The sequence below is a fragment of the Nestor notabilis genome, unplaced genomic scaffold (assembly GCF_000696875.1).
Source record: "Nestor notabilis isolate BGI_N333 unplaced genomic scaffold, ASM69687v1 scaffold1161, whole genome shotgun sequence".
Classification (NCBI taxonomy): domain Eukaryota; kingdom Metazoa; phylum Chordata; class Aves; order Psittaciformes; family Psittacidae; genus Nestor; species Nestor notabilis.
The window spans coordinates 1-21,442 of record NW_009913174.1 but is presented as its reverse complement, the minus strand read 5'-3'; the positions used below and the strand labels follow the sequence as shown (position 1 = coordinate 21,442).

At 39.8% G+C, this 21,442-nt stretch overlaps 1 protein-coding gene across 1 annotated transcript in view; it reads right to left on the bottom strand.

Moving 5' to 3' along the window:
• SLCO5A1 (solute carrier organic anion transporter family, member 5A1) overlaps nucleotides 1-21,438 on the bottom strand; it is a gene marked incomplete at its 5' end in the record, with an annotated part of 71,658 nt that extends 50,220 nt beyond the window's left edge. Inside the window, one exon of the mRNA XM_010023028.1 lies at nucleotides 20,910-21,438. Within this exon, the coding sequence (XP_010021330.1) occupies nucleotides 20,910-21,438 (529 nt within the window). The remainder of the gene's footprint in view (nucleotides 1-20,909) is intronic.
• Nucleotides 21,439-21,442: the final 4 nt, after the last annotated feature.

The window sequence follows — 21,442 nt, the reverse complement described above, 5'->3', positions numbered from 1 at the left end:
GGAAGGTGTCCCTGCCCATGGCAGGGGGGTTGGAACTGGATGATCTTTAATGTCCCTTCCAACCCAAACCATACTATGATTTTATGAAGCTGTTGGCTGTCTTTAAGAGATACCGAAGCAGCCTGTTGACTCACAGTCATTCTTTCTGTTAAGTCACGTCAAATGGGAATATCTCAGTCTCTGCCTTTTAATTGCTTGTCTTTGTTTTTTTAATGATTTGGCAGTTGAGACCACATTTATACTTAATTTTCATTAGGGACTATCCCCAGGCACATGCCTATGGAATCTGTTGATCTCAACTTCTTAAACCTAATTTTCATTTCTTTACTTCTAATTAAACTGGAGTGAGGCTGGGTTGTTCATTTACATCTAAGCCCTTTTTCTTTAGGTTATCATAACTGAAATATATCAAGCTGTGAAATCTAAGCAGACCTGACCACGTAGATCATGCATAAGCAAATGAAAGAAAGATACTGAGGTATTTTTAAATCCTGTGAATTTAAAATTGCAGTGAGAAAGCCCAGGTCCATAACTACAAAACCAGCAGAATCTAACCTGGAAGAGTATTTCAGAAAATTTGTATCTACCTGTCCTAGGTTTATATCACATTCAGGCTGTCTAACAGCATAAGCAGGCAGGAATATATAATTTACGTCCTCTCATTTCTTTGAGCTGGGAGAATGCACACACTCCTGGACGAAAAGCAGGGAAAAGCCTGGTGAGATTTACCAGGCACAGGACCAGATGTTAGAGTATGCCATCAGGCCCCATGGGAAGAACCAGGAAAAAGTACCAATTTCTTAGCAAAGCTATGTACACTAAATACCTGATGTCTATGGATCTGGGCTTTACTGGTTATTGTGCACAAACCAGGTAATGGCACAGCACAGATAATATCTGATCTTCAGAGGCAGGTTTGGTACACCTTTTGCATACTTCGTCATTATCCAAAACCAGACTTTTTGTGCCTAGGAAAGAAACTGTGAGGAAGAAATGGAGACAGACCAAATATCTACTGAAAGGGAAGGTTAGGTGTGATAGTCAAAGAGTTTCTATATATATTCACTCTTCCTTTGTCCCACCAGCAAGAGAACGGAAAAAAGAAGTAAAGAGGGAAATTGCTTCAATCATGTTCTCAGAATTAATTTCCTTTCAAAACCTGGTTTCTGCCTAGGAGGCATAGATTAATTATCGAAAATGTTGGTGATCGTTTTCCCTTGACTACCTCTTGCTAATAGATTGCAAAGAAGAGCAAGCCAAATGGCATTTCTTCTTGTTTTCTTTGCAAATTGCACTTACATTTTCATCTTTCAACTGAAACAACAGGAATTACAGTTCATTACTCTTATCTGACTGAGAATCTGCCTGTAAGCAAAAGCACATTATTCCAGTAATTTGCAAATGACCCTCTTAGTTTTGTTAACATTTATTGTGTTGTTTAAGAAGTTATTCTTCTACATTCAAAAAGGCTGAACGCTGCAACAGACTCAATTAAAAAAGATCAAATAAAAATTGCCAAAGTGAAATGCAGAGCCATATAGTCATATTTGAAACCATATTAAAAATATTATTACAGGTCAAAGAGTCTGAAAAACATTTCCATTTACGTGTAACAGTTATAAATAGCAGAGGCTATTTATTTTGGCCATAGGACAACATCATCATTTCATGAAAACCTCCAAAGTTTCAAAATTTGCTCTTTATTCTCAGAGGAACAAACATCATTTGGGCATTTTCACAGTATTAGAATTAGGCTGAAATGGTGGGGGTTTTCCTAGGAAAAAACTGAGCTTTGTGTATTGGGTAAGGGGTCTTTCTTCTCTGTCTCCATAGAGGAATAATAAGATAGACATGAGAGATCATCCAACTTCATGTTCTGCTTGGAGACAGCAAAGGTTTTTCTGCAGCACCAACATCAATTTCTTCACCATTCAAGCACAGTCTCCTTATCAACCACAGATGGATGATGGATATAAAAGGCTTCCACTTTCTTCTCCACCACTGCCCACTAGAAAAAGCTTTTGGTTTTGATACAACAGCAAAATGTTCTTGATGACTCTAATCACAACTTCTAATAGAATTAGAGCAAGACAACTAAAACCACCCAGAAGGAAACGGTGTCTAGCCAGATCTTCAATAGCTAAGTTTAGATATGGAGATCTTAGATTGATACTATCTAAACAACAAGTTTTGCAGGGAACCCAGGCCACGACAAGTCTAACCACAGACCACATGGCCTTAGCATCAGCAAAGCAAAAGAAAATTCTGTATATCCCTGTGGCAACACCACAGACTAGGACCACTGTGAGCTTCTAGGCCCTATCTTGGATTCATTGAACTAAAAGACTTCCGTGATTTAATACCTGAGTTAGGGAAAGGGTTATCTTCACGCTTACGTAGATATCCCAGACTACGGAGAAATGACAGCAAGAAATGGCCCAGCAAGTCCTTTCCCATAGTTAAGGAGCTAATGGATGCCCCGTGAAGAAAATAATAGTTCACAAATGACCCTAGCACTCTAGACACAGTCGATGGAATAGAACACAAAAGCACAGAGCTGCTGCTGTTGATCCCTGAAAAAGCCCTGCTAAACCCCATAGATCAAGGGATGTGAAGTTTTGTTTCATTTGGTTTGGTTTTGTCTATGTCAAGTAAAAATAACTTGAGTTTTTTTAAATACTAATCTGTATTCCTACATTAAGGTCAAAATAATGCAGTGTAAGTTAAATATAAATATAAAAAATAAATCTACATGAGTAAAAATACTAAACCAATATACCCCCAAAATCACTATTTCACTGAATCATAATTTGCCAGAGCAAAACCATCAGAACATCTTTATCAGTGCTAGTAAATGGCATAGCTTAAACACCAAGTGTAGCACTAAAAAATTAATTACTCTTATAAAAGGTTCTCATTAATGGTAATATCATAATCACATTTGTCTTCCTTTGTAAGATATATATCATCACTGTGATTTAGGGCTCCATTTGCAGCTTATTCCCAGTCACAGTAAGTTAAGTTAATATGTTAATAAAATATGTAAGTATTACTAACTTGCAGTGTTAGCATTTCCAAGAGGAAAGTATTTATATTACAGGGGTTCTTCCTGATGTTTAAAAAGACATTTCCAAACACCATGCATGGTTGATTTACAAAACCTGAAAAATTCAAAATCACCTATAGTTACTTACACTAATTAGGTAATTTAATTACTCAGCTGACATGTTTTGTGTAAAATTGGCCAATATCCTTTTATTTAGTCTGCAATTTTTTTAAGTAATAAGTGTTCATTCCTGTTTCTTTCTGTCTTCTGTGAGTAGAATTAGACATGACAGCTTTGTTTCTCAACTATTTAGTTTAGCAGATTATTAAGCATACTGTTATTCTCCAGTAGTAAAAGATACTTTTGCATTTAGCAGACAGACGTGGTGGCTAGAGGCTACATACAAATGACTTTTCGTCAACTTTAGGCACACCTTCATAGCAGTAACTTTTTACAGGATAATTAACTATGTTAAATTCCTATGAACATGGCAGTCTTTGTTAACTGTAAGTGGTTCATTTCAAGCTGAACGGTTTTATATAAATAGAGCTTTGCATAGGGACAACGGTCTCATGAAATCTGATTCAACACAGATGTCAGAGTAAATGAACATAACAGTCCTTTCTGGCTCAATAAAGCACAAAATTATCCTATAAATTCTCTTTTCATCTCTAACACAGCGGATTTTGCAAAAAGTCATCATCCTTTGCAAAAAAGGATGCCAAGAGACAAGAAGCCTCTTCACCTTTCTTTCTTGTCCATGCTGCCTCGAGACATCTCCAAAGTCTTTACCCAGATAAGAGAAGGACCAGAGCTGGCCCCATGCCCTTTTCATATTTCACTGGTGTATCAGTTGAACATTTAGCAGAGAGAGACACCCAGAATAGGTGGCCTCGATACAGACTGTGGCAGGTGGGGGACCTCCAGGCTGTCCTGAGCCACCCTGAGGCATCTCTGCTAAGCTGACCAAGGAGCAAGAACACCCCAGAAAAAGAGGATGCCTGAACACACAGAAACTACTCAGCCAGGGTTAAGAAAAAGTATTAAGTACCTATGAAAATAAAATATATTTCATAACAGATTTTGTTTTCTCAAGCAATTCAGTGACTTTTTTTTTTAGGCTCTTCATCCATTTGCATCCCTTCTCATAGGAAACATGTTTTTTGTTATTTACATTAGGAAAAATCAGTTGGAAGATTACTCATATATATAATCTGCAAACTATCACCTCTTTCAACCAGTTTACCACAAGCAAGTTATCTGTTGAAACTTTAGGCTTATGTTTGCAAAGAAAATTAAATTTTAGCCCTAAATCCCACTGAAATTCATTGAAAGTCAGACCCCCTGACTTCCTTAGGCTCCTTGGGAAATCCTAACCTCAGTTATTAAATTCTTTTCACAGAGAAAGAGAGAGATTGACAGGGAGGCCCTGTCAGAATAATACTGGAGTTACCTGGATTAACTGTGATTGCAAGTGTTACCAGTGGTCTCTGCTGTTGTCAGAGCTGTTCCAAGTCTAATGAAAATCAATCTGGCATCTTTCCACTGTAAGGCAGTGGTAGAAGAGAGATGTCTTCACACACTGCTGGACCCTTAATTACATTTTCAGGGTCATACTGATAATGTCTACTTTTGCTGTCAGTGCTGACACTACACTCAGACCACAAACGGCTCAGACAAAACAGAACAGGTTAAAAAAGAGTCTTCGGAGAAAATACTGACCTTCTGAGAAATACAGATCTTCATCTACTGTAACCTGTTATATAGGTGAAGTTCTTCAGCTGTTTTATAATGTATAAAGTATGGTAACACTCATATACAGAATACAGGAATCAAACACTGCGCAGTAAATTCAGTTTGAGATACCTCTTGCCATAATTTCCTCCTCTCCTAAATCAAGCAGCTCACCCATTCAATCACTGAAGTCACCAAATGTTATACTGGAGTGACACATCCTTGTATAGAGGACGATTATAACCCACAAAACTGTCTAAACCCTTGTCAAACACATCACGGCTGTTCCATTTGTACTCCCAAACTTTGCTCACTGCTTTTTAAGTGCTTTGCAGAGATTTTCTGAGCTGGAAACATACTTACAGAACCAGTATTCTTGCTGGATTAAGTGCAGTTAAACCACCATCTGCTAACTCACATAATAAAACACGCAGGCAAATGTTTCTTTCAAAACAGACAAATGATAATAACACAGCATTATGCTTTCCAAAAAATGTTGGGAATAAGCGAGCAACTAAAATCAAAACACTGCAGTGACGAACCAGCAGAGATACAGTAGCAGAATCCGACACTTGTTCTTAGCAAATATAATGGAGTAACCAAACTAAAATGTTACTTCTCAGCTCCACACATGCGAAACAATGTGTAGAAAACTATTACCAGCACGCAACTCGTTTTCCGGAGGAGGAATAGTTCAGAGTTACCACCCCAGGTTTTTATCTTTAGGATATTCAGCACACAGCTGACGGACACTGCCTTCCCTAGCCATTTTTATGAATCTATCCCTTCATTTCAGCTGTACCTTTACAAGTGTCCAGAAAGAAAATCTTTTAACAGAGTATTTTATTATTTTGTTAGTTTTCATATAATCACAGAAAATATATAATGTTTCAATCATAGAAGAACTGGCTCCAAACCTTCCAAAAAGTAAAAAGCTTAGATTACACTATGTTCTCCTTTACACTGTTGTGATACAGGGGGAAAAAATCCACAGAAGTCAATGAAATATCTGCAGGTTGATGCAGGAAGAAACAAAATTAGAAAACATTTTTTTTTTTTTTTCATATTGCCCAGTTTCAGGAACATCCTGAAGACTTTTGGGTGGAAAATGGGAATGCTGATTTGGGGAACAACAAGTCAGGCTTGAAAATAAGCCCTTCCCCACTGGTGGAGTTCAGTGGAGGTTCCCCTTGGCACCAGTGTGTGGTGTTGTCCTGCCTTGTGCCTTCGCACAACTTTACCAGCTAACACTTCTGCAAAACCACTTACTTCCATTTACTGCCATTTTTTTTGAAAAAAAACAAAACCATGTAACTACATTTCCTTTATCTTCCTCTTTTATTAATTTTAAATTAAAAACTAGAAACCTTTGGCCTTTCATTGTAAGAATAATATATTCTGAATATTAGGCTGTAACATTCATCTCCCTATGTGCTACACAGTGAAAGGGCAGCACTTTAATCTCAAAGGTTACTCTACATTATCTTATTTTTTTTTAGATCAGATTCATCATCACAGCATCTGAAAGCAGATTACAATATGCAGACTTCACCATGAATTTAATTTCTCCTTGTTTTCAGAAATGAAAATGAAATGTTTCAGGTAGGGAACACAAGGTGAGTCTGGCAGCATCTTTGGGAGATATATGCTCGTCTGTGCAAGATGCTAGGAGAAAAAATCCTACTACAGAGGAAAGAAATGAAGCATGTCTCTTACAGGAATGATCAATTCCTAACATTTTTCTTTTATTTATTTTATCATTTATTTTCACTATGCAGTATAGCATAAAACCAAATAGGTTTTATATTTGGCTGCTATTCTACATAAGTACCACATTAGTGAATAATGCCTTACTATTAATTACAATATTACTTTGAAGATTTGTATTTACAGGTGTGTAAGAAGAGTATCAGTGGCTAATGTACTGTTAACTACAGTGTGTGAGTTTCAAACATTTTCAACAATAGAGGGGAAAAAATCTGCAGAGAAAATATTGTACTGACAGATGTGCACTGAGGAAGTCATCATTCCAAATATGATATTAAAGAAAAATCCTCTCTTCCAAAATATTAAAAATACATGAGCTATATGTGCTGCTCTCTGGCTGTCTCAGCTGTCCCCCTCCTTCCCACAAGGGCCAGCAAGCTGAGGGAGCAGATCTGGAGTGAACCTGGCCCTGCCTGTGGTGGTGAGAGAGTTCTATGTCAGAGCAGCAGGAGGTCTGATCCACACTGTAGTGACAGAATCCTTGAACCCAGCACCGGAGAAGCAGCAGCGTTATACACCCACAGCGGAAGGAAAAGAGCAGTGCAGTAGAAGACCACCTAAGCCATGCTGAGGCAAAAGCACATCTACTGACTGACAGAAACTAAAGGACAGCCTTCAAAGAACACGGCTTCCAGATCCAAGTTAACACTAGCCCCTTTTTTTTTTTGCTTTATATTAACAGCATATCAATGCTATTAAGGAGATTCAGAAGCCTGTAACTCAGAATTCAACTTGTTATGTTCATTTACCAGACCTGTAAGCTATTACCACTGTACTAACAACATTCAGCTGGGGAATCCCAGATGACTAAGGAAATTAAGTGCTATACACTTAAAAATCCATCAAAACAGGAAAATCCAAATGTTTATGTTCAGCTTTTTTCTTGTGATGTAAGTAATCATTAAACTTTGTGACTTCTAATCCAGTACTTTTGATTTATTCCTTATAGAAAGTATAGACTAATTACCTTGATACATAACTCTTGGACCATACAGTAATGTGCAGTAAGAATACTTCAATCACACAATGCCCACAAAATATGAATATATGTAGCAACAGGCGATCAGCACAATACAGTATATTAGCATCAATGTGATATGGAAGTTTGCTCCCAAAATGGAATAATAAAGCCGTTTATACAGATAAGCATTGGCAGAAGAGGTGACATGGGGTTACCTAAACACAGGGAATCTCTAAACAAAACTGAAAAGTTTGTGGATGGCCCCTTGGAGTCATCCAAATTGTCTGTGATTACAACTGAAACTGGATTATATTAGTGCCCCTGCACAAAGAGGAAATCATCACAGAGATCATCCTTTTATTAACACTCATTACTGAAACCCATCAGGTTTTACAAAATGTCAAATCGGGTAAGCCTGAAGCCACAGAGCTGGTAATCTCAGCGAAACTGAATGGAAAAACTCATCCTCTCCAGCCTACTGGAGTCTAAATATGTCTTCAACGATGTACTAGAGGAAAGAGGAGTTGCGCAGAGAGCAGTCTTCAAACCAAATGGGACATTACTACTACTTTCCACTCAAGAATGAATGGAAGTTGAAATGAGTAGTAAAAAATTAGAATTAAGGAGAAAAAATGCATCTAAAATGTCAAATTATGCAAATAAGTATACACTGATGGCTAAACATTTTTCCACTTAAGCACTTTCGCCATCAAACTCAGATTAATGAAAATGATACCTGTTCCCAAACTGTTTTCAGAACTGCAAAGAAACCCTGTTTTATTTTTTCCTAATTGGATTAGTGACTTGAGAAATGTTTAATAAACAACATGGATTTTCATTATTTCAGATTACTTAAATAAATTTGGTACAAAAATCCCAAAAGGACTTATTATCTGTTTGAAAGTGAAAAAGCTTTACAGATCAAATCCTGTTCCCATTCAATACCAGGTGTACCTCCTTATCTCCAGGGGGCCTGGGAATGTGCCATAGTTAGTGTGATTTTTTAACTTTTCTGGAAGCTTTTCTAAATCTAATGTTTGTTAGAAACCAGACCTGAGAACCACAAGACCAAGGCAGCAGTAACCTACCATGACTCTGGCCCTCATCAGCACAAAAGCATTAGTATTAATTAAACGCCTCCAGACCTTCCTTTCTGCTCTGACTATGCTTGTTGCAGAGCTAATTGCTTCTCTCCTCCGGCACATGCTTGTCGTGTCTGCCCTGCTTCACAGCAGCCAACTTCATGTTCTCTAAATGGGATGAACAGCCTGCAGATAGTAACTCTGATTGCTTTCAGGGTGCCTCATAAGACAATTGACACATTTTATGCAGACTAATCTCACAATATTTCCTCATCTGAATTTTTTATATGAGGAAACGAGTTGAATTATGAAACTCAAAATCTCTGTGGCCTTTTTAAAGCGAGTGCATCAATTAGAAAGATGAATAGAAAGGTCTTGATTGCAGCTGACATTACTACTGTGAAGCATTAACATATGCAGCTGGAGAGAAGGACTTAGTTAATATAAAGTTTAAGAAGTACTAAAGAATCAAGGAGATACAAGTGGCAGATAATGCTTACCAAAAAAGCAGCTCTGAACTGATGGCACTGACTTGTGCTCTATTATTACTTGCTTCACAATCCCACATAAGAGGATTACTGTCTATTTTGGCAATATGTATAACAAGACTATATAGCACATCACCAAGGGGTTGTACCAGGAGGCTGCCTCGTATCATCACACCCACACATATTCTTCAACTCAAATCTCCCACACCAGAAAAGCACCAGCTGCCAGCTCCATGAGCTCCACGCCCTTTTGTAACTCAAGAAAATGGGGGGGCCGGGGCGGGGAAGCAAAAAAAGTCAAGAAGTCTTTTGTTTTCAATATAACAGGAGTGCAACACAGCCTAAATTAAGGGCAGAACTGTACACAAAAATAAGCACCATGCTGCTCCACACAGTCCACATCCCGATTCAGTAGAGAAGCAGCAGACAGCAGTCCTAAGCACAAGCAGGGATGGGACTCTCTGACACAATGGTTAAAATACAGTCTACTCTAATGCTATGCAACTAATTCTTCTAATATCTCTGGACAGGCCATGCAAACTGGAATTAATTCAGCACTAAACCAGAAGAGTTCTTTAGCCCAGCAGTTGTACTTTGGAGAAATCCTAATGCTCAGACCGTAAAATAACTGTTCTGAGCATCTTACTAAACTAGACAAAGGAAATTCACTACATTCCTTACACACTGCACCATTTTTTTCCTGTCAGGCACAATTGAAACAAAAAGCAGCTGGCTCATAGTGTAGAATGCCTATCTGCTAATACAAACTTCATGGCTATGAAAGTCTTCTACCATGACCATTCATCAGTCTTCTCACTGTCTGGACCAGTAACAATCTTCTCCTGCTACAGGAAAGTGGTCAATCTTGACCCAATAGTTAGTACAAGATTTCAGTATGACAACTTGGGCGAACAATGAGATATCATTTCTCACATACCCTGAAACTGTGACATATGATAAATCCCTTCTTCAGTGTTTATAAGACTCAGAATAGGTATAAATACACAGTACAACTCTGAGAACTAAAACATGGGGTTTTCTTGAAAGCACTGCACTGCATCAGACCCATGGTAAGCTCTTCTTTTTGTAGGATTTAAATTTGGAGTGTGGGGATGCAGGGGAGAATGAAGAGGGGAATAAGGCTGAAGGAAAGTTAATAGATCTTTCTGATTATAAACAGCTCGCTTTTACTTTACCAAATACTTAAAATATGACTACTTACCCAAAGGAGTAATGGCTGCCTTAATGACATCAGTGTAGGAACTCAAAATTACATTAGTTCATATATTCCTCTATTTTTCTCTGGTAAATTGAACCTCTTACCCTTATTATAGGCTGAGAAGGCACATATGCACCCAAGGCTTCTGACTTACCAGGTTTAAAAGCTTTTTTCACCTCCTTTCCCATTAGCTAGCCTGGCAAACACTAGCCAACCAGTTTTACCTCATTTCTTATAGCAGGCTGATATTCTGTTAATTATCACAAATGCATGGATGTGGTAGCCTTATCCACTCTTTTTATTTTGCCCTTCAAGGTAAAATGCCTCCCTACTTTCTGTGTGTGTCCTGCTTACTTCTGAGTGATCAAAGCCAGTGCAATTACCCATAAACTCAGTAAGCATAATAAATGTCCACATCTAAGCAAAAATCAGTTGCTAACAATTATCAAGTAAGACAAGGAGCAAAAGCTAATGAGGAAATGTCTTTTTTTACACTTCTTCATAGGCTCAGTTGCAGAGATAGTCCTAAATGCAGGAGGTACTCTTTCAGAAGTGTTTATCTTCCTTCTCCCAGAGCATCTAGAGAAGCCATGGGAGTAAATATACAGATGCTATTGCCTACTTTGCTTCTGCAGCCAAAGCAATTCACACCAGCCAGCTATATCTTTGCCATTAAAATTTTAAGTCACTCAGGTCAATCAATATACAGAGTTTCCACGTATCAAAAAAGTACTATTGCTACATAGGAACTATAACTTAAAGTACTGCTCTTTGAGCATCAATTCAATCCTCAGCCACATTTTTGAAAAATTATTTACAGTGTGTCATCACATTACACTGATGCAGTGCTGAGTTCTGGGCCTTTTTACTCTCCTTGTGTAACAGGACTTAAATTCCTCCAATAACACAATGCAGGTATAGTAACAAACTAACACCTACTTTTTTTCAGACAACCCAAAAATGCCACTTCCTTCCCTCAGTAATGCTATTAGCAGAAGAAATATTGTTTTTTGAAATTCCTATTTCAGGACAATTATATAACTTACCAAATAAATGCCTGAATTTGTGTGCATCAGCACTACTATACTGCAGACTTAAAAGCTCATGTGTTATCTAAATTCCCCCACGACTATAAAATTTCCTTAGACATATCCTCTATTTCTGTCACGACAGCTGTATTAAATCAAGTTGATATAAATTGTTCATCCTGTTTACAAAAATTACAGAGTCTAGTATTATGTATTGGTCTTCTGCAAATTTTTTACTTAATTTAAATGGGAGGGCTATTACTGAAGCTATTTGCACTCCAGAAGGTTACTATCTCTATTAAACCTCATTTCATTCACTGGGATGAAGCTACAAACAGAAATGTAAATTCAGACTAAAAAAAGCACAAAGTGGCAAACTGTTTTGTTATTGTTTTTCAACTCCAGCTACTGAAATGGCAGGGATTGATGAACGGCGTGGAGAGGCATGTTGGGCAATAGCTGGAAAAGCTGGACAGCAAAGAACAAAAGCATATGCAAAAGCAAAGCTCTTCTGTTCTCTCCAAAACTTTCCAGCCTTGCCAGGACCTTTCCTGGACTTCATAGACACCTACAGCAGCATCTTCAGCCCTTCCCATGGACTACACCTGGAAGTGGCCCAAGCAGATGTCCATGGCCCTGAGCCCCTTCTGGCTCTGCCCCCCTACACCTTGGACCGCACTACAGAGGCACTGCTGGCACTAAACCTCCCCTTCTCCTTCACCTTTCCTTGTTTTTCTTCAGCTGAAAAATCCCACTTAACGATCACCCTCAGGGTATTCTGCTCATGAATTTCATGTGGTTTTGACCTCTGAGCCTATGAGCTGATTCCTTGGGGACATTTAATGGTAAAGGTAGTGTTTTCAGTTGTCTTACACATAGCAAAATCTACTAAGCCAACAGCTCACCTGCATATAGCAATATCTCTCTAAGTACAGGGAAAGCATAACACACAGCAACATCAGATAATATCTTATAGAGTATTTCCTTTAGATATTCTTAGACACAAATGAGACTTGCTTGATATATTCTGTTTGAGTAATTACAGGTTAGCAGCCACCACACTGTGCTCACAACTATTTCCCTGTCTACTTTGGTTTATCTACAAAAACACGTTACTTAAAATTACTTTGCGGAGGTCAGGTATTCAGACTTTCATTTAATGAGGGATGGAAAAAAAAGATAAGTGAGAACCAAGGTATGACTGAGAGCACTTGACTTCAGGAGTGCCTACATGTCACCTGAAGTCAACTGCTGTGAACAAATGTGTGACAAACACCAGTGTAAACTACAACTTTAGTATCAAACAGCAGATCAGAAGGCATCAGAAGATCCACCTATCTAAGATATGGATTATTTGAAATGTTCTGACTCTAGTGGATATCTTAATTAATACAGAAGGAAAGGATATAATCACAGGGGAATCCATCCAGTATCTACTTGTTATCACTTAGAAGAAGCTGATTCAAAACAGACTGATAAATACAGAAAGTAGTTGCTAATTTACAAAAGCTTACTAAATTCAAAGAAATGAAGAGCTAGTAGACTGGTTTCAGTGGAGCACTGGATATTAAGAAAAACAATGCTGACACACTCTTGAGGCTTTCATTCTAATCCTGTAAGCATCAGTGATAAAAGGCACAGCAGGTAACCAACAGATTCAGGTCCTGTTGTGCATGGCGCAATGCAAAGAATATTTCAATGTCAATATATGCAAGGAAAAAAAATGGGAGCACCCAAATAATACCCCAGCAAGCTAACAAAAAGAAAGCAAGCTGCTGAAAACAAACCTGTGTTGAAAATGGAGAAGAGAATCAAACAGGAACAGCCCAGGAGTGTATCATTAGTAGACATGCAGTACTGCTTTGCAAATACTTCACATGATACAGTTTATTTTCTTTGAATAATTTTCATATCCACTTGTTCAAATCACAAGTAAAAATAAACTTGTTTCCGACTGCATCTCCTCCAAACTTACCATGAAATGCAATTCATACCAGGGCATGATGTTTTTCAGTGGTGTAATTTGTGTTTGCTGCCAAGTAAGCTGTTTACCTACATGAGAATTAGTACTTTCAGATTAGACTACTGGGTGTAATGGCAGCATAAAATAGCACTCAACTTTCTGTGTTCACACTTCCCAATTCCTCAGGTAAGAACAAACTGCCTGTGGCAGAAGAGAAGGGAAAAGGACAGACACAGGTTCTTTCGCTCTCCTGTTAATGTCATGCAGTGTGAATGAATTTCTGGCCTTGTGACAGCAGAACAGATGCCCAAACTCCCAACTCTTCAGCAGCAAAGCAGGCAAGAGCCCATACTTCATGCTGCCGGATGCTGACATATTCTTTCCCATCACAGAAAATGTTCCATTATTTTCTCGGCACTTGGAAGGACTTGGGATATGGATCTGGCTGACTCAAGTAAAATTAGTTTGCATGCACACTGCAGAGTTGTCTGTTGTCATAATTTTTCTAGCTCCAGTCCATGATAGTCCAAGCAAGCTGTGTTAAAAGCACCACTGTGCTTGAATAAAAGCATGGACACCAGGACTCAATGTTTGCTCCGTGTGCAGAGCCCTCCCTCCTAGAGGTTCCCTGGGGAAAACATTTCCCTCTCTGACTGTGCCGCTTCAGCGCCTTCAGATTACAGCTCTAATGACTCCCAGCATCCCCTGTAGCTGCTATGAGGCGTTGCAGAGGCACCCGTGGGCTTCGAGATGAAATTGACAGCTCTGGCAAGGATTCACAGGAAGGCAGGCGATGGCTTGCCCTGTCCTCAGAGTCCATCTGGCACCACCACATCCATCAGCAGTGCCAGACAGAGCTAACACTTACTTTGACCCCTGCAATCATCATAGGCAATAACTGCTGGAGGGGACCAGCACAAGTATGTGCCATTTTTGCACGGTAAGTTCTCAACTCTTTTCAAAAGAAAAAGGAAAGGCATGTAAAAACAACAAAAAATGAAAGCTGAGTTCATGCTTCCCAAGTAACAAGGAGTTTTGAAAGTGCTATCATGGTGAAGAAGACTTAAAATAGGATTAAAAAGACAGCGTGAGACTCAAGAGTCTAATGCAGTTGTTTACTTCTCTTCTAAATCCATAGATGAAATCCATTTACCTATTTTTAAAATTGGAATTTTTAGCTGCTGGCCTTCGGGATGAAACAGCAGGTAAAACCTCATTTATATAATGGCCTTGTTCCCTGCACAGACAAGATAGAAACCTATGTGTCTTTGAATAACAGTAGATAGAGAGAAATCCAGTCTCCTCTCTTTTGACTGCATAAGCACTTTCACAGCAATTAAGTCCTCCCAGGTGAGGCACTAACTGAATGAAAGTTAAGGGAAAATACATGAAACACAAAGCATCTCTAATCCACTTGCAACAGGAGTAGTTTCAGCGACCCTTTACAAAATAGTCAGTGTATCCAGCAGACAGATAGAGTTTCCAGCCTTAGGGTAATCAGACACTAGATCCCAAGCCTTCAGTTCCTGGGAGAAGTACAAACAAGCTGTTACTTAAAGGCCACTTTCACATCTAAGTTTCCAAGCTTCTCTGGGGACCACAGCAGGTTCAGATGCTTGTCTGCACAAACCAGCCCTGCTGCAGAGCTCACCAAAGAAGGAACGAGCTGCTCCTCAAGAAAACACCATTCCGAAGTTCAAGGTATTGTTGGCCTCAGAAACCAAATGTGAAGCATTTTGACAAGTGCTAAGCAAGGAAAAAAACTGAGCCTGGGACTTCAGGGAGTTTCAGACCCCTGGATCCAACTCAGTTTTAATCCTTCAACATAAAAGGAAAGGGACTATCAGGGAAGAATGTGCGTAAGTCTCTTTCTGCTCCTATGAAGGGCAAAACACATTTTGCTAGTCACTTCAAGCAGTGTTTTGTCAATACAGCTGCTTGCGAACAATGACATAGCTCCTGGCAAGGTCACAATGCAAGAGATGCAGAAAGCATCCCCTAAGGGACATGACACTGGCAGGGCAAGTGAAGGTATATCACTCATGACACTAAATCCTGCAGGCAGAAAACCAGAGGAAAGGCTGCCCCAACCTTTCACTGAACTCATTGTATGTACACATTGCTTACAGAGACACAGAACCCCACCTTTTCTAAATGCTTAAGAAACTGTTATCTAGGATTATATTATGGAGAAAAAAAAAAAAGTGTGAGTCCACCTATGGAGCAGGAGACTAAAGTGGTGAAGTAAAATTTATCTATTTCCTCAGCTATAGGAAATGGCAACAAAACTGCTTAGTGCTACTTTAAATAATTATTAGGAACCATGCCTGGTGCCTGACCAGTATTTTAACAAAAAAGATGTTACAGAAACACCAGAGAAGCACAACACTGAACCCTCTGAGTGCTAAATCATCTAGCATGGGAGAACAGTATAACCTGTATGCACAAACAGACCTGCAGTCACTTCACTTGCATGTCAAGATACAATCTACACCCAGGCAAGAACACAGCACGCTCAGCCTACAACTACCTCTGCCCAGCTGAACGTGCAAACAAAGAAAGCATGTGTTTGTACAAAAGACTGCTGATGGACCAAGTCTTAGTGTTAGGCTATAGATACACCAAGATGTGGTTTTCACTCAAATAACCTAAGATCCTGTATTTGAGGAGTAAGCTCTTTTACAATGGAAACACAGCAAACAATAAAACACACCCTTTTGCTTCAATTTTTGATTCATAAATTCCTGCCTCCTCACAGGCATGCTGTAAAAATAAATGCACTCTGTCTGTATGGTTTACCAATTATAAAGATCAATGCTGATTCCCTGTAGGAAACTAGCCTTTTTGGGTATCAAGTAGCAGAAAGCACATTCAATGTAAAACACAAGTGGTCATAGGCTGAATAGTGAGAATAAAATGAAATGCTGGTCAGCCATTTCACTGCTTCCAGGCAGTCCCTTCTGCTCAGTCAGAAAGTTGATCCTGCCTTGGAAATCCTCAGTGATATTGCAGTATCCATACAGAGGACCTGATGCCCTCAGCAGGTTCCAGCTCCTGTCCTCCAGTGGCATTTGTAACCCCAGAAGTGGCCAGACCAAAATGAATCAAAGTGAAACAAATATCCAGTGCTTCCTGTGCCAATATGCAGACAATGGCAAGTTATGGACCAGCTCTTTGACAGCTGGACTCTCCTCCGGGACACAGCAGGCAGAGATCATGGGTTTCTTAGGGAGTAGGTGAAGCTACTCCTCCTGCCCTCTCCTTCTAGGTGGGACACGGATATAGGGGTAGATTTAACTAGAAATTCAATAAATACAATCAACATATAAACATATATACAGGCTATGTGTAAGCCTGTAAAAGATGCGAGGGGTACACAGAGCACCCAGCTGAAAAACACTGGTAAGAAGGTGATTTCCAAGCAGAATATAGTCACAGTGAAACGGTTTACCTAATGCTATAAACAGCAACCCACAAATGATCCTCATGAAAACAGAGTCAAAAATATTTTTGGAGCTAGTCTAAATATTTATTCTTTTTCCAGGTTAGGAAAGGATTTTGCCTCCCTCGCTCTCAAGCCATTATCTGTAGCAAGCCCACTTACACAGGTTTATGCAATTTTCCAGCTCTGATCTCATAAAAGCTTTATCTTTGCATTTTGTAATTACAGTTTGTTCCCAAAACTACAGAGAATCTGCATGAAATTAAACTGACTTCGACACTTTTCTCCTATCATATCCTAACTTACAATGTTCTGGAAACCGAAATAAAACATTCTTAGCACAATGACTAATTTATCCACTAGTCATTTTTGGGGGTACTGGTGAAAGCCACTCCTGAATGCTAAAATATTTCTGCAAAACCTAATACTGCCTTTCTATGCATGAATTTTCAAAGTAAATGCCTTTTATAGAATACCCACTTGCAAAAGAAGAAAAATAGCTAAAAATTATGCTGGCACTATAATACCACTAATAAAACTCCAAGTGCCACAGCTAATTTTAAGGAACTGCGTTTAAAATTCATGATACAATCACAAGGGAAACTCACATTCAAGGCAAACTTGAAAACTACTGGCTCCCTACAAAAAAACCCCCAGTTTTCAGGAAAAACATGCTGTGTTTTAAGTGCTAGAATTTGACAAGTAGCAGAAACATCAAGACTTGTGAAGTCCAATTCAACTCAAAATTAAATTGCAATTAATTTAATTTAATTAATTAAAAGGAGATGTTGCACACGTCAGGCATCTGACAACAGATACGCTACGGTACAGCTGAGCACAGAAGGGAGAGACCTTAGGGCAGGACAAGGACAACTTAGTGATTGCCCAATTTTTAGAGAAAGTGTGTAACTTCCATTTTGGATTATCTGTGATTAAGGGTGCCAGTTCTTGTATTTCCTAGGCACCTGTTACAATCACCACTTGTTTCCAAGCCCGATGTCATACATTTTCTCAAAGTTAGCATCAAAGTACCGCCAGGTTTAAGGGGCAGGAGGACCTGGAGGTGGCACTGCCTTCACAAGGAAGAAACATCCCACAGAAGAGTGAGCTTGCACATTGCTATGCAGGCAGCCCAAATACACATCTCTGCTTGGCACCTTTGTCCTGCTAAAAATGACATACCACCTTGTAAACTGGCCCCGTGCCACCCTGACAGATGGACTTAAGTGTAGGCAGCCAAGAGACTATGTATAAGCATCAAATATGTTTTTTGAGAGCAGGACTTCCAGCCAGGAATGTTAAAACAGCTGTCCACATGGAGCTTGCATGCCTACACTTAAGAGGATATGCTATTGCCACTCGAGCCCTGAGCTGGATTAACTTGGAAAATAAATAAGATAGCTTCCACAGCCACATAAGGTGAGTTTTTGTAGAATCAGGATTAGTGATACTCAGGGGGGCTTTACTGACCTACTATTAGTGGGTACACTGGCGGGATTGAAGAGCTCTTCAGTTCTGCAGCTCGGTGGAACTTTCATCATGTGCATGCTTGTAAACAAATGTTTCTCATCTGAACACATATTTATATATGCTACTTTTCTTTGCAATAAGAAAGCCATAGAATGCAATGCCAGCATGATCACAAACACACGTTAGTGACCTTCCACTTTGTATTAGAGGTTACTTTTTTAATGAACTGTCCTCACTCAGGCACGTGTATCAGTGTGACTGGGATCTGTTCCGACAGGCTTTCTTCTCTTTTCAAAACTTCAGCTCCCATAGCCCACTCCAAGACTTCTTGTTAGCTCACACCTACTTGCATACATACATTGTATATTTTGACATCATTTGCATAGCTTGCCCCAGTAACAAAATCATACCATGGTAGCTGGCCTGCAGAGCCATGCCCTAACCCTGTGCCCAGCTGGGCTGCCAGCCACCCACAGATCCTTCTCCTTGAGGACAGGAAACATTCCAAACCACTGAGAAGCTCCAAAAAAACATGTTTGCTCACATCAACATGCCAAACAATGCTTCTTTTTTTTTCTTTCAGAACTCAGACTTTACTGCTGCCCCTCAGTCATTGGCCTGAGTCTAAAGTGAAGCAAATATTCAAATCTGAACAAGCTAAAAGTTTACTTAGAATTTCACACTATTTTAAGAGGCTTTCCAATGGGAAGCAACATCGCTTCTAGCCCTGAGTAGCTTAAAGGCTGAACGGATGTGATGGTACATTTTACTCAATGTTTAAACATGCTTTGTGTTTAATTCTTCTCCCTGTGGTTACAATTAGGCATCAATTTTTCATGTATACTGTACCTCATCTTTATTTTTCTGAATCATGACATACAAACTTCAACTCCACAAGGGGACTCTCAGTATAGATCAAAGCTGCCTTCAGTGCCTGGCGGGTACAGGGTCACATATAGTCTTCCAACAGCTGCTGGTGTCTTTCACCTTTGTTAACTTTAAGGCTGATCTTTGTCGCAATTAAAAGTTACCTCAGTCACCTTATTACAATTTCTTGTGCTGGAAGCCCTTCAGCAGCCAGTATCGTTTCTTCTGCACAGTGAGGATTTCCGACCACTGACCTTGCTGTCCACTTTGGTAAAGACTTCCTCCTCCTCTCCACCATTCATCACATTTAACCTTCATTCCTCACCTACAGCCTTTCCATTTTCTTTTCCCTCATATGTTTGAGGATGGTACGAAATCATCTATTTGTAAAAGTTTCAGCCTCATCTCTGCTGCTCCAAACTACAATTACTAACCTCAGCAATGAAATGCTTTTCTTTTTCATACTGCCAATAAAGTTGACTCTAGGTTAATCTATATTTCCATACCACTTAACCCTTCTCAGAGGGAAGAGAGGAAAACCTCTTTGTCAAGTATTTCACTGGGCAGATTAGCAATGCTGTAAAAACAGCAGAAAAAACACAAATTAATACTTCTCTCTCCTTGTGAAAACCAAAAGTGCCTCAGGCTCCCTCAAGACACCGCATATAGACCATACATGGCTTTAAAACGGCTCAGGGAACAGACAAATTACTGAACAACAGGTCAAAAGGAATAAAAATACTCATCTGGATCACTACTTTTTCTTAATAAAGTAATTACACACACACTCCTGAGTGTATTACTTTCATGCATGTCTGTTTTACATGGAATGATTATCTCCACGGTTATCGTAAAACCGAAGTAAATTGAACTGGAGACAGTAATGCTGAGCATCCAAAAGCCCTTGGCAGCTCTCTCAGCCCCCTAAGTGCCTCTCCTTAATTGAAAAGAATTTGAAGGAGTATGTGAGGTTCGTTTCTTACAGAATCCTGCAAGATACTAATGCAAATCAGAGAACAGTCAATCTTCTTACACGTTACACAAGCTATCAAAAATGTAGTATTCATTATCATGTTGGAACTCCAAAAAAGTTTAGTATCCAGTTGGCTGAGAAACCCCTTTCTCCTGTGGTAAGAACACAACTATCAGGAAGACCTGTCTGTACCTGTCAAATGCCAGGTGCCGGATCGGACTCTCATTTTGTTCTGTCCCTTGAGCTCTCGTAACTGAACTTTTAACCCTAAAGGTTTTACTTGCTGTTTTATCAACTTTTTTTAGTTCTTTCTGAGTTGCCAGATGATTTATCAATGCCAGCTGAAATTCACTGCTAGCTAAAGATAAACGAATGCTGGAAAAGTAAAACAAAGCATGCCAAAATCTCTCAAAGTGCTTATAAAACATTAACATCATACATAGAGACTCCAGGCTAGAGGCATGCTAACCAAAATTTAGGAATATACAGCTTCTGTATTAGCAAAAAGAAACCTGAAGGGGCATGACAAACTTTAACATTGCTTTCTGAACACATCACCTGCTAATGCCAAGTGCTGAGAAGTGTCAGGGAAGCCGACCTTCTCCAGCGTCCTGTTTTCCGTGCAGGAGGGTGAGAGCGCAGCAGCCTCTGCACCCACCATGTTAGCTCCACCTGTCACTGTGGTTCACCACTCCACAAAACATTTTAAAAACAGGAAAGCATGGCAATTTTACTTCAGAAGTTCACTTTGGAAGGGACGCTTAGCAGGGATGTTGTTCAGAAGGCACAGGGCAGCAGTACCTGTAACTGGTCCCTCAGAGAGATCGGGGGCTCAGCCTTCAAAGCACCCTGGTTCTTAGATGCCTTACCTAAGTAAAGCGAGGCGTTTTCTTTCTTGACATTGTCATCTAAGTAGGTTGGTCCCAAGGTATAGATGGGTGTGGAGCCCATGCCAATGAGGATTTGGGCACAAATGAATAAAGCTACATAGACAGAGTGGTCGTTTCCGCCGGAGTCCTTGATGCAGGCCGGCGAGTCCCACTGCTCTTTGGCAGTGCCATTGCCAGTCACACACAAGCCCTCGTTACTGACAGAGGAGTTCAATTCCTGGATCTGGTACGGTGGAGAGATGAAATGAGGTAAGGAGAAGAGTGCAGCCCCAAGGGCAATGAAAAAGCCCCCTACAGCCAGCCAGAGCGGCCTCCGTCCACGCCCCCCAAAGTAGCTGATGAAGACCACCACCACCAGGCTCCCAATGTCAAAGCAGCTGACCAGCAGCCCCGACTCCGAGCTCTTGAGGCTGTATCTCCGCTCGATGGTGGTGATGACGCTGCTCAGGTAGCCGGAGACCATGAGGGACTGGATGAAGGTCAGGAAGCACATGCACACCAGGAAGAAGCGC